Source organism: Mirounga angustirostris, unplaced genomic scaffold (assembly GCF_029215605.1).
Source record: "Mirounga angustirostris isolate CCGP_5_RB_7025 unplaced genomic scaffold, mMirAng1.0.hap1 SCAF_1, whole genome shotgun sequence".
Taxonomy (NCBI): domain Eukaryota; kingdom Metazoa; phylum Chordata; class Mammalia; order Carnivora; family Phocidae; genus Mirounga; species Mirounga angustirostris.
The window spans coordinates 18,640,860-18,655,361 of NW_026991709.1; the positions used below are offsets into that span (position 1 = coordinate 18,640,860).

General features: G+C 41.4%; 1 protein-coding gene across 8 annotated transcripts in view; it reads left to right on the forward strand.

Moving 5' to 3' along the window:
• APP (amyloid beta precursor protein) overlaps positions 1-14,502 on the forward strand; it is a 258,489-nt gene that overhangs the window by 97,684 nt on the left and 146,303 nt on the right. For all 8 annotated transcript variants that reach the window (XM_064579840.1, XM_064579848.1, XM_045902608.3 and 5 more), the window contains exons 4-5: positions 9,856-9,968; positions 11,869-12,062. In XM_064579840.1, coding sequence (XP_064435910.1) covers positions 9,856-9,968; positions 11,869-12,062 — 307 coding nt within the window. The remainder of the gene's footprint in view (positions 1-9,855; positions 9,969-11,868; positions 12,063-14,502) is intronic.

Here is a 14,502-nt window from a genome sequence, read left to right on the forward strand (position 1 = left end):
GGGCCCCACATTGGGTGTGGAGCCTACTTAAAAAGAAAAAGAAAAGACAAGCCATTCTAAAAAGTGTTTCCTAATAACCTGTAACTTAAAAAAAAAAAAAAAAAAAAAACCTTAAGATTAGTTATAATGGATTGCCTTAAGTAGACCCTTGCTACCTGAACAAACAGCTGAATCAACTCACTTGGGAGCTTGTTAGGCAGGCCGACTAGGTCCCCCCTTGGACTTGTCCAATCAGAAACTGTGTTTTAACAACATCCCCAGGCGATCCGTGTCTGTGCTGAAGCTTTTGATCGATGAGCCACCTGAATCAGAATCCCTCTGGGGAGGTCTGTTTTTCAGGCACGTCCCACACAGCCAAGATCAGGTGTCAGAGTGAGAGGCGCTGGGATCCTGGTGCTGGGGTGAGAGGGAGGATGAGTCTGTATTAAAATCCAGCACACCAGAGTTTGCACACCCCTGATCTGGAAAGATTTAACAACCATCATTCTCATAATTCCATCTTTTAACTGATGTTGGAATGATTACAAGTGTAAGTAACAAAGAAGCCCCGTTACTGATAAAACCAAGAATATGAGTAATACAGTAAGAGAGAGGCAACAGGAAAAGCTGCCCATGTAGCCTAGCTAATCTAGGGTCGGTTGGCCAGGAAGCTGTGATGCAGAATTTGTGGAATGTTGTAATACTTTACTGGGGTGTAGTGAGCATTACAGTTCAGCTATGCCTGGAGTCCAGCCTGACTCTGTTTTGAACTACACAGGAATCAGTCTTCAAGCCTGAAATTGCTCATTTGTAAAGGGTAATTGAATTCTATGATGTTATGTTTACATTTCCAAGACAAGGTTAAACTTGGAAAGCAAAGCATCTCCTTTCTTACTGATATGTGGGATTATTCTGAAATAGAATTTAAGTACTGTGCATCACACAAATGATTCAGGGAGAGATTTGCCTAGAAAATCGAAAGCCAAGCTCTCTCTAGTCATTATAAATGCCATCGAAGAGAAGCCCATGCTTAGCAAGATTTTCTAACCCCAGTTTCTTTTCAGCTAGAGTATTCTCACAGACACACTTTTGAAGGCCAGAATGTTGATGCAGAGGCAAATAGGTATGAAATCTTAAATGGAGACTTCCAAAAAAGTTTTTAAGAAAACTTTAAGTTTTAGACTTACAGAAAAATTGAGAGGATAGCCAAATACCCCGTCAGCCCGTTTCCCTTCTTATCAACATCTTCCATTAATACGGTACGTTTGTTACAATGAGTGAACCAGTTGTGAGACATTGTCATTACTAAAGTCCATACGTTGTTCAGATTTTCTTAATTTTCAAATCCCATTCAGGAAACCCATTCCATTTGGTTGTCAGATCTCCTTAGCCTCCTCTTGGCTGTGACGACTTCTCATACTTTCCTTGTTGTTAATGACCTTGGCAGTTTCCAGGAGTATCACTCAGGTATTTTGCTGGATGCTCCTGTGTTGGAATTTTCTCATGGTTAGACTGGGGTTATGGGTTTTTTGGAAAGAAGACCACAGGAGTAAAGTGCCCTTTTCATCCCATATTAAGTGCACATAATACCAACTTGGAATGTCACTGTTGATATCAACCATGATGGCTGGAGTAGTGTTTGTCAGGTTTCTCCAATGTAAAGTTACTCCCTGTTCCCACATTGTGCGCTATACTCAGGAAGGAAGTCACCCGCAGAGCCTACAATTAAGGAGTGGAGATTTATGCTTCACCTCTTTGAGGGCAGAGTATCTATGTAGATTATTTGGAATTCTTCACAGATTAGTCTCTTTCCACCCGTTTATTTATTTATTCAGTCATTTCGACTTACGAATACATTGAGTTATAATCCAGTACTACTTTGTATATTTTATGGCTCATATTATTTCTGTGTCAGCCATTGGGAGCTTTTTTAGTTGGCTCCTGTGCTTATTGGACATAGCCTCTTTTTTTTTTTTTTTTCTTTCTGAACAAGATGCTCCAGACTCATCTTGTGTCTGTCCTGCACCAATCCTAGAATCAGCCATTTCTCCAAGGAGCCCTGGTTGCCTCTTATTGGAGAATGGTATTAGAAACCAAGATGTGAGTCTAGCACCATACTACCCCGAAACACGCCTGATGTCGTCTGATCTCGGAAGCTTGGTGGGCTCATTGCTACCAGACAGTCGCCTTAGCCCCTGGGCCCTCTCAGCTGACAGAGCGAGCAACTGTTTTCATTATTTGAGACCAGTGTTATTCAGAGCCTTGGTCAAACACTATTTCTGTCTTGGACCCACCCCAGCATTTACATATGTATATAAGGCTGTGCTCCCTTCACTTGAATATATCAGAGAGACAATTTAAGTGAAACTTCTGGTTTTCACTTTTTCTTTTTTTTTTCTGACTTTACCTTAGCGTGATCCTTTTAGTGTCTGCCCTCTGGCAAATAGTTCTGCGGTGAAGAAGGCTGTGTGTCCCCGCTGCTATCTGGTAATAGTTATAATGAATTGGTGGTGGTAGCCAGCCGTCAGTTCTTAAAGCGGTATGGAATTCATCCTTTTGTTCTCTTGGAGAACCCAGTGACTCCCCACTCTGAAGCAAAACTTACCACCGTTTTACCCCACGGGGAGGTTTGCTGAGAAATATTTTGGCTACCCTGTAAGTATTCTTCCCATGTCATGAGCACAAATGCCTCCCAGAAAAAACTTCTGTTTGTTTGATAACATGTGAAAGTTAGAAAATAATGGTACGTGAAGAACCAAATTCAAGAAAAAGTGTCCATGGAGTAAGACCCTGAAATGGTAAAATAAAAAAATTGCCTGACTAAACACTTACCTACGGTTCTTATTTTGATATGCATGTATGTAGGAGTGTAGGGTAACAAGCACATAAACTGAGGGTGTTCACCTGTCTGCACGTCCATGAGGGACAAATGGAAGGGTCTTGTCCAACCTGTTTTCCATCATCTTCTGTATAAAGTATCCTCTAGCTACTGGAATAGAAACAAGTTAGATCCTGACTCTCTTTCTCTTATGCCCTTACTTGATCCTTTAGATTCTACAGTCAGACTACATCTAGAATCTTACTGTTGCTCACCATTTCTGTTGCTCCCACCTGGTTTACTGCAGCACCTCCCTACCAGGCCTTTTTACTTCCAATCTTGACCTGTAGAACAAGAATAACTCCCTTAGAAAACCACTCCAGAGTCCTCCTGTGTTACTCAGGGTTTCGGCCAGAGTGTGGACAATGCTTAATGCTCCATACAGTCCGCTCTCACTCACCGATTGACCTCCTCCCTGTTATTCCTCTCTGACAACACTGGTCTCCTGGCTATTCTGTGAACTCATGAGGCACGCTCCTGCCTCAGGACCTTTGCACTGTTCCTTCCTCTGCCAGGAATGTTCTTCCCACTGATATCTTGATGATTTGTTCCCTCACTTCCTTAGGCCTTTTCTCAAATGCCATATTTTCAGTGAGGATTTCCCTGACTACTCTATTTAAAATTTCACTTCCTCTGCATGACACTCCCCTTCCCCATCCCTGTCCCTTTCTCTGCTTTATCTACATAGTGTTTATTACCATTTGTTTTAATTTTTTTTATCTTTTCCCTCTAGAATTTCATTTAGTTCCATCTGTTTTGTTCACTACTGTATCTCAGCATTAACTAAAAATAGAAAGTATGCAATGAAGAGTTAGTGGATGAAGTACTGATTGCCAGGGGGGATCCCAGGAAACCCCGCCCGTTATAGCCAGGAGCAGAGCCCAGCACAGAAGGTGAAAAGATTGGTCACACGGATTCTGTGCTCATAGGGACTCCACCCCACTGTGTTGACCAGGATTGGCCATGACCATTATCCATTACATCATAAGCAATGCTCAAACGTAGGACTGTAGAACTCTTTTTTTTTTTTTTTTTTTTAAGATTTTATTTATTTATTTGACAGAGAAAGACACAGCGAGAGAGGGAACACAAACGGGGAGTGGGAGAGGGAGAAGCAGACTCCCTGCCGAGCAGGGAGCCCAATGCGGGACTTGATCCCGGGACTCCAGGATCATGACCTGAGCCGAAGGCAGTTGCTTAACCAACTGAGCCACCCAGGCGCCCATGGACTGTAGAACTCTTAACTGGACGGTGATAATGTCCTGAGACTAAAACCTCACTGCCTTCAGAAGGAGCATAATAGGTGATCAGTGAACAATGAAGAGTAGTTGTTTCTGTTCTTACTGACCGTAATCGGTATTAATATGAGAAACAGTAGTGGTTGATGAATGGATACTGGGAGGAAATAATAATAATAATAATAATAATAAAAGTAAATACTTGAGCACCTTTGTTGCAGGCACTGAGTGGAGTGCTATCTGGCTGTTAACTCATCTTTTTCCCAGCTCCACCATTTACTCCGTATGTGACCTGGGCTGATTCTATAACTCATCAGGCTCACCTTCTGCCCTTAGGCAGTGAGATCATTGCAACCACCTCAGTGCATGGTTCCGAGTCCGGTGTGAGATGATGTCCCCGAAGCAGCTAAGTGAGTGCTAGGCACAGAGTCCAGAATTGCTGTAACTGTCCACATCTTACCTCAAGAGCCAGATCCGGGCCAAGTCTCATCCCTCCTGGTGGAGTGTATAGCACGAGGAAGGAAACGTGCTTTGCCATTACTCAGTGATAACATTGCCGGCACATTCTTACCCCGACCCCCCTTCTCATCCCCTTTTCCTGAATCCTCTTTACCTCTTGAGGGATCAAGAAGGAAGGACACCCCTTGGGCAGAAGGCCCTAGACCTCAGACATTCCCACCATTTGTTCCCCATGATTCTGGCCAACACCACTTCAGTCTTCACGAGTTCATAGAAACATTGTTTTTTTAAATTCTAAGATCTCTGTACCTTGAAGTTCTTATGTATGGCTCTGGAATCTTGTAATCAATCTGTGCAATCCCACTCTGACTCTGAACACTTGAGCAGTCTCAGCTGTGCACGATTTTGCTCTTTGCTCTGACAACCTGCACACCCCCCCCCCCCCCGAATTTCTCCCTGGGCCATGAATTCAGAGATTTGGTGGTTTTAGTTGTAGCACTTCATATTCACTTCTGTCTTCTTCCTGGAATTATCTGTCTTTTGAAAAGGCAGTGTAAAGAAATGGAAAACTACATTCCTGTATTTTAATTCCATGATATTGGAGACTCTGCTACTTGCCTACTTGATATTTATTTCCACTTCTTCCTTTGTAAAAGACGCCCAGATTTTTTTTTTGTTCACAGTGACAATGTGCTCAGCTGAAAATACTCTCACAGATTCCCTTGCAGCTGACTGCGGCCAGATGACATAATCATGGCATAGAGATGTAGAAAACAGGGAGGGAGTCCATGCGTGGGAAACAGCAAAGTTATGTGAGGGCAAAAAAAAAAAAAAAACCCCAGACAGAAAACCATCATGCTTTGGCCTGTTCCTCCTGTTTCCTGCATGCAACTGTGACCATTTTCGACCACGGAACATGAAAACAAAAGCCATGCTAAGGACAGCAGTACAGAAAGATTGGGATAGCCTGGACCGTGAGGGTGGTATTGAAAACCTGCACCAGCCTCGGCCTCCGGACCACACTTGGCATGTGAGAGAAAGCACCCCATCAGGTCTCTTAAGTGCGTCCTGTTCTATGCCATACAGTGCATTCCCAGCTATTTTATATGGCTTGCTAGGTAATTTAAACCTAGTGTTATTGTCAGATAGACTGCATGATACATGATAACGTTTAAGCATTTTGTAGTCTAACAGTGAATCTCCTTTGGTAAAAGCCAAAGGGAATTTGGCAAATAACTAATTTCCACCAGAGTTTAAATGACAGTGAGTTGAGTTACCACTCTTGGATGGAGAACCCAAATTTTTAGACCATGTCCACCGCCAGTTGGCTCTATGGGCAAGCCACTTGACCTGGGTTCTTTGCCTCCTATCTGCAAAATGAGGTAATTTGAGCTACATAATCCTCTCAAAGACCACCAAAGAGCCAGTGGATTAAGGCCTGCAGAGTCCCAATTGAACTGGACAGCATTATTCATCTTGCCAAGATTTTTTGGCCAAACCGAGATCTTGTTCATTAGCTTTGAAAATCCCCTTTCAGTTGGAGTGTGTGTGTGTGTGTGTGTGTGTGTGTGAGATACAAATTGTGATTTTTTTTTAAATAAGAGACCAGGTGGTATGCTTATCGATAAACTTGCACAGTATATATTGATGAATTTATCCACTAGGATTAAAGGTGCCAAATGTCCCAGAGGTCAGCATAAACAGGAACAGGATTTCTCATTATGGTACCTAATTCATTTTGATCTCTTTCACCTGAATTCTGTTAAAAATTGCGCATGTGTGAGTGTGTGTGTGTGTTTTACCTGAAGGATCAGACCAAAGAAACCAGAAGGTTTATTTTAAAAATAAAAGCATACATAGTTTTATAAGGAAACTCCAAGTACATACTGTTAGGTTTTTTGTTTTTAATTAAAAAACTATTTTCTAAAGCAATTTTAGATTCACAGCAACACTGAGTGGAGAGAGTACAGAGAGTTCCCATATGTCACCTGGTGTATCAGATTTTTTTTTAATTTTATTTTATTATGCTAATCACTATACATTACATCATTAGTTTTTCATGTAGTGTCCCATGATTGATTGTTTGCGTATAACACCCAGTGCTCCGTGCAGAACGTGCCCTCCCCAGTTCCCGTCACTGTTGTTTGTCAGCTGTTAGCCAGTTTATGCTGCAAGGTCAAGGTTGAGAGTCTCTGATACCTGCTCCTGATGGTCTCATGAACTGATTTAATAGCCTTGGGCCAGCCATTTAATCTTTCCAATAATTGTAAACTTAAAAAAAATCACTTAGTGTGTCAGACATTTGTAAGTACGGCATTATGATTTGACTGACCAGAGCCCATAAATGAAGCAGCCATTTTCAAGCTTCTGATCACTTCCGGCCTCTTGTGTGGCCTGGAAAATCAGGACACTGAGGTATCAAGTATTCTTTTTGTTCGTTTGTTTGTTTTTCTGTTTTTTTAAAATTTTATTTTATTATGTTAATCACCATACATTACATCATTAGTTTTTGATGTAGTGTTCCATGATTCATTGTTTGCGTATAACACCCAGTGCTCCATGCAGTACATGCCCTCTTTAATAACCATCACCAGGCTAACCCATCCCCCCACCCCCTCCCCCTAGAACCCTAGGTTTGTTTCTCAGAGTCCATAGTCTCTCATGGTTCGTCTCCCCCACCGATTCCCCTCCTTCATTTTTCCCTTCCTGCTATCTTTTTTTTTTTAACAATTTGTTTGTTTCAGGGGTACAGATCTGTGATTCATGAGTCTTACACAATTCACGCGCTCACCATAGCACATACCCTCCCCAGTGTCCATCACCCAGCCACCCCGTCCCTCCCACCCCCCACCACTCCAGCAACCAGCTGCAGTTGATTGCCTGTCCTGAGAAACCATGAAGAGTCCCGCTGGGGAAGGTGTATAGGCTTTGGATAAGATTACTTTTATTTTCCATTCTCCATCTCATGTGGGATTTAGTTTGGTGGTTGTGGTTTGTTTGCTAGTATTCTGTGTCAAAGTAAAAGGGGGGGAAATGTGACGTCACTTGCATTATTCTTTCTTTCCCTAAACTGTGTATCTTAATGTTCATCTCTGGGGCGAGGTTATTATCTGCTGAGGGCAGGTGGCCGTAGACACGTTTCTTGGCAGGCATTCCTCCGCTGGGAAGTGAGGTTGATACTGTAAGAGGTCGGTCACACAGCTGTTGTGGAGCTGAGGTGCAGTGTTGCCCTTGAGGTGCCACTGCCATGCCGTAGGCTTCTAGGACTCGTGGGTTCCTTTCCCACAAGCAGCCTTCTGAGGGCCTCACATCTCATAATTCCTGCATTCTCTGTGACTCACAGTCCCATGCTGCGGGCATCACACCTTGTCTTAAAGATTTAAGGAATGACAAGATGAAGGGCTCTTCATCCCCTGTGATTCGCTTAGGTTTTTATCTAAATACTATTTATTAAAATAAGTCCTTAAATATCATGAGGCATCTTGCGTGTTTGAGCTAGAAACAGACTCAAGTTTAAACGCCCTTATATGGACACGAAGTTTAAAAGAACCCTTTTCTGTAACGGGAATAGAAAAGGGTTTTTTCCTTCCCCCTCTCAAGGTCTTCATCACTCTTTATGCTCCTTTTCAGAAAATGTGGTGTTAACCTGCTGTGAAAGAAAAAAAAAAATCGTTCCTTGCTGGAGTGTGGAGAGCTTGTATTCCCTCCTTATTTGGGGTCGTTGGTTTAAATCTGTTCTTGCCTGTCTTGCCTGAAGGACGGCAGCGCCCTACTCAGCGGTCTCCCAAGCAAACTTGATTAGAGTTTATTTGAAAAACAAACTTGAGCATGTCATTCCTGTTTCAAGTATCTTTTGGCTTATGTTGCCTCCAAAGTGGTATCTAGAACTTTGGATCCTACAGTTAGGAGTCCAGCATTTCCTCCAGTCTCATTTACTTCTGCACTTACCTGGTGTTCCAGCCACGTTGGACTTTCGCCTCCTCTACAAATATGCCTCGCCCTTTCTTTTTCCTCTCTTTTACACAGGATGTGCCCTCATTTTGAACTGCCTTTTGCCATTCATCCATCCGTCTATCCAGGATGGTCACGTTTGCCAGAACTGGGCCAGGGATCAGGAGTGGGATGTTAAGACAGATGCTGTCCTTACATCTTGGAGCTTCCATTCATTTTCTACACGGCCTACCCCTCCTCATCCCTGTAGATTCATTTGTGTTGTTGTTTCTACTTTGAGTTCTTTCCCGGCGTACCTAAGTGGATATGTTCACTTTGTAGCCTCAGCACCGTCTTCATCACTATTACAGCATTTATTTTATTTTTTAAGATTTTACTCATTTGAGAGAGAGTGCGTGAGTGAAAGAGCTCAAGTGGGCGGAGGGGCAGAGGGAGAGGGAGAAGCAGACTTCCCGCGGAGCGGGGAGCCTGACGGGGGGCTCGATCCCAGGACCCTGGGACCATGACCTGAGCGGAAGACAGACACTTAACCGACTGAGCCACCCAGGCGCCCCTCTATAACAGCATTGAATGTCTTCATTCATCAGGACATCTGTTGCCTCCTATGTGCAGAATCTATGCTAAAAGCTAGGGTAACTGTAGTGAACAAAACAAATAAAAATTAAGCTCATAGCTTACATTCTGTAATTATCCAAACTTTTATCCTCATAAGAATGTAAGCGTTCTTGTAGGACTTTATGTAATATCTTTCTGTCTGCAGTACCAGTTATGCTAGAAGGAATTTGCATGATATACATTTTCTTTAAAACTACAACAAAAATCTAAGGAGCGGTGTTCATAATTTAATTGAATTAAACGCGTGTGTGTGTCACATATGTAACCGTTTGTACATACATAGATTTTGTTTGTTTAGCAAGTAGAAAAATGCTACATTTTCTGTTAGCTTACAAACAGATGAAATGTCCAAGAAGGAGGGATGGCCAGTTACTTATATTGTTTCCGCTCAAATGATTGCCTCGTGTTATTCTGCATTTTTTCCCCTTGTTGCAGTTGAATGGCAGCTCTCTGTATGATTAACTTTGCAGTCAGAGCTTCATAGTAATCAAATAGATTTCACTTAACACATGGGCGAAGTATTTAACCATCAAGGTTGATGTGGCAAGGAACCGAGCTCAGGACATAGGACCCAACATTCGAATGGTACCAGCCTTTCTTGGATTGATTACTTGGTCATTCAAAAAGCTGTATACCTTCTGAAGTCTTTTAGCCCATCTTTCCTTGATAAGGACCCGGGGACAAGAGCCCTGTGACGCAGATGGAATGACGTGAAGCATTTTCCCTTTCTTGCAGTTGGCGAGTTTGTAAGTGACGCCCTCCTTGTTCCCGACAAGTGCAAATTCCTACATCAGGAGAGGATGGATGTGTGTGAAACCCACCTTCATTGGCACACCGTCGCCAAAGAGGTACCAGCTCATGCGTTCTTCCCCCTTCTACAGTGAAGATTTCCTTGGGACATGGGTCATGCCATCTTAGAAGATATTTTCAGGCCATAGCTGTGTTGAGGAATAAGTTATATTTCTTACTTAAAAAAGAAAAAACTTCCCACGAGTAATTTTTACGAATCAGAAACAGATTTAGTTAGATTTATTATGTGTCTGTGCCTAATGTGCTTTATAAACTAGACACTATAATCTTATACTTGCCATAAACCTTAAAATGTATCTTTGTTCCCCAAATTATTTTTTATTTACCTCTTGTTTTCTTTTGTCGTATACCAAGTTTTTATAATTTGACCTTTTCTCCTATCATCTGTTGGAGAATGCAGTGGTAGAACAGGAAGTTAGAAACTGTTGGTATTGGACAAGCTACTTTCAGTTCTACCACAGCATTCCCCAGTCCATCTAAATGGATACACCATCCAATTTTGTGTTCACCGCGCCATGCCACCACCTTCGTTTTCCCATAGTGGTTGAATCTTTGTGGCACCATTCCTAACCTTTGTTGACCCCTGCTTTTGGCAAAAGTGGATAAATAACATAATCAGCATAAAATGTAACTTACTGTCATCTTCAAAACCGCTTTGTCCCTTTGATATATTGTGAAATTTTTCTACTAAGTGTATATAATTTTTGTGGAAGATCGGTCTCCTAGAATTAGGCTCCTTTGCCTAGCTCAGTGGTTCTCAAATGGGGTCAATTTTGTTCCCTCATCCCTCTTCAGGTACATGAGCCAGCGTCTGGAGACAGTTTTGGTTGTCACAGTTGGAGGGGGTGGTATTACTGGCATTTGAGGGCTAGAGGTCAGAGGTTCTACTAAACGTTCCTCAGTGAACAGGACAGCCTCGCCTCTGTCTCTCTTCCAAGAGTTATCTGACCCAAAATATCAATAGTACTGAGGGTGAGAAACCCTGATCCAGCTCCGATAGCTTTGAAGTTGTTAGGCAAAAAACACCACTTGAGAATTAGCATTAATTTTGCCTTCTATAAAATAGTATGTTCCAATTTACTGTAAAACAAAATTTTCTTTATAGAAAAATGTGTTTTGGAGGTTTAAGAGCTTTTTGGATCTTAAGAAAGCAAACCAGGTAATTTGAAGTTCGGTTACCCATCTGATAACTTCATTTTCATTTGTTCTGAGTTTAAAAAAAAAATTTTTTTTGTTACTAAGAAACAAAAATGACTTTAATTCCTGTGAGGTCAAAATACAGTCTGTAATATTTTCATTCTTTATCCATATGTGTTGAATTATTAATATTTCCTCTGTCACCAGTGGATGCCTTCAAAGCTTTATGTTAATCTCGATTTGTGCAAATTTAGCAAATCCCAGGAAAGCAAAAAGATGTTGGTGGAGAAATCTCTAATTTAGACTCTTAAGTTTTGATTCATAGCAGAGGATAATTTCTTTTCTTCCCAGGATTGTTATTCTGGAAGTGAGCCAAGAGAGTCTGAATTTCTAGAATAAGATATGTCCACATGAGAGAAACTTCCATGTATAGTGGAGGTGGAAGTGAGCTGGGGATGTACATGGATCCATCATGTCTACCTGATGCACTAATGATACCACAGAACATTGGTTCTCTGATATCCATTCGCACTGCAGGCTTCTTCCATATCCTCTTTCCTAAAGAGTTTCCATTCCGGTTGTTTTTACTAATTTCTGTAGTATAACAACATGTCTCTATAGTTAAAAAATAAGGGTACCAAAGTAGTCTGTGCTAAAGAAACTTGTAAATCCACTCAGAACAGCAAATGGCCCTTTCCATTGTGAAATTGGTTCTTGATATATTGGGTCTCTGTGTTGAAGATTATACTTGGGATTTTCTTACTCTACCCGCCCTCACTGTGTTCTCCTTACCTTCTGTAGACCTGTAGTGAGAAGAGTACCAATTTGCACGACTATGGCATGTTGCTGCCTTGTGGAATTGACAAGTTCCGAGGGGTAGAGTTTGTATGCTGCCCGCTGGCTGAGGAAAGCGACAACGTTGACTCAGCGGATGCAGAGGAGGACGACTCAGATGTCTGGTGGGGTGGAGCAGATACAGACTATGCAGATGGGAGGTAAGGCGGCCTTTGTGTTTTCCCTTTCTTGCAGTTGGCGACTTTGTAAGTGACGCCCTCCTTGTTCCCAACAAGTGCAAATTCTCGTAGATGCCAGAACATCTCGTAGATGCCAGAACATCTAGTATATAGTTTTGTTTCTTCTACAGACGTGTCTTTCCATTTCTCACTAAAGGGATCTCTGCCCACTCCTGTCAAGAGTTTGCTTTTATGAGGAAAAAAAAAATCTAACCATGAACTCCTGTTATGGTTACGGCCAGCTGTGTAATTTTAATCTAATCAACCATCACTGAGTTAATTTTAAATATTTCATTTTCATCTCCAAAGTTGGGATGAAAATTCCACTGGTAGTGTAAGATGTAGTTCTGAAAGAATTGAAATCTGAGTGAGTGACTGGACTTCTGTTTTGGTCTATAATTTAGAAATTTCTCTTAAACAAGATTTTGGGATTATTTCATCAGTCAGTAAAATCTGAAATTTTTGTTAAGAAAGATTGGTTTTGGGTTTTTGTTTGTCTTTGTGGGTTTTTTGGCCTTTAATCATCTCTGCCTTTGTGAATGAAGTCAGAGGCATTCATAAGTGTTTGCTTGAAATTCGTTAACCATCTCTGGTTTCATGATAGTTCAGAATTATATTTTCACCTCTTTTTCTTTGAGATCTTAATCCCATAACTTCTAGATTATTTTTTTTTTATTAAAAGCAAACATCTATATTCAAGCCATAAAATTAAAAAACTAGAATTTGGGGGTTAGAAAAACCATCTGGTTCCATCTTCAGTTTCATGCTCTGTCATCCCCCAGTGGTGGTGATGATCTCACTTCTGCTTTTCCTCCAGGATCCCTTCAAATGTTTCCTGGTGTCACAGATTTTCCAAAAGAACATTAAGTATGCTCTGTTAAGACTTATGGTTATTACTATAAAGTTTTCTGACTTACAGAGTCAGTTATTTTTTTACAATGTATTTTTTAGAATTTTCAAAAATAATTTTACAAAACAACTACATTTTACAAATATATATTGTATATTTTACAAATATATATTCTTCTTTAAAAAAGATTTATTTATTTATTTGAGAGAGAGGGAGTTGGGGCGGGAGGGGCAGAGGGAGAGGGAGAGAGAATCTCAAGTAGACTCCCTGAGATCATGACCTGAGCTGAAACCAAGAGTCACACGTTTAACCGATTGAGCCACCCAGGCACCCCCCCTAATTTGCTGTTTCTTATCAGTTAATAGTGTCAGGCTTCTCTCTGGTGGCTATTGTCCAATTTTACCATAACTTTTTTGTTAGTTAAGCTTTTTTGTGTTCCCTCTTTGCTAGATTTAGAAAAATTGTATTCAGTGTAGCAGGACATAAAGTTAAACAAACAACTAAGTGAATTACGAAGAACAAGAGAAGAAATAAGGGGAAAGTGAACTGTATGCTTCACAGTATTTCTCTCCATAAAAGTTGAAAGTTCGGTGGAGAGCAGGTTTTGCCAGTGGGAAAGCATCCGAGCTTTTTTCCATGGGATTGATTGATTGTGTTCTGGGCCGTGGCTGGTCCCTCACCTGTATTCCATGAGCCAGGTGTAGAAATGTCCATTGGTTTGGGTTTAATTGCTGCTTTGTCTAAACGTTGGAGAATTGCCTAGTTCTTACGGCGTTTATGATAGTTTTTGCATATTTTTTCCTCAGTCATATCTAGATTTAAAAGTTTCAGAATAAGTTCTTGAAAAAATCTTGTCATCAGGGCTCTTACTACGTTATGGCAGCGCAACCAGTGTTAAAAAGGGAATTTAAAGTTGGACAACCATTTCCTTTGGTCATAGTCTGTTAGATACTTGCTCATTTCCCATCATTGCGTTGACTCTGTACTTAATAAACAACCCAGATCATGGTGAGTAAACCAAGAGAGCTCCATGACTGCTGTTAAAATTAGACTTAGCTGTGTACTTATGACCCTGTCTCAAGGTTGGTGACCCACCATTTGTGGCCATTCATATAGCAGGGACTGTTACAATTAAAAATGGGTATTTTTACTGTATCCTGAGAGTGTTGGGCTTTTGCCAGGCCTTCTTTCTTTCCCAGTTAAAACATTTTTTAATGTCTTATAAAACCTACGTTTTTAAGAAAAGATTTATTTATTTATTTGAGAGAGAACGGTTGCACACACAAGTGGGAGGAGGGGCAGAGGGAGAGGGAGAGAATCTTCAAGCAGACTCCCCCGCCCCCCGCCCCCGTGTGTGAAGCTCGATCCCACAACCCTGAGATCATGACCTGAGCAGAAAACAGGTCAGATGCTCAACCCTCTGAGCCACCCAGGTGCCCCCCCACCATCCTCTTTTTCTTTTCTTCTCTTCTCTCTTTTTTTTTTTTTTTTTTTTTTGGACTGGGAGGGAGGGTCCTTTCTAACCTGGGTAGACCCAGTGGATAACTATTTTTACATATTCATTTGAATATC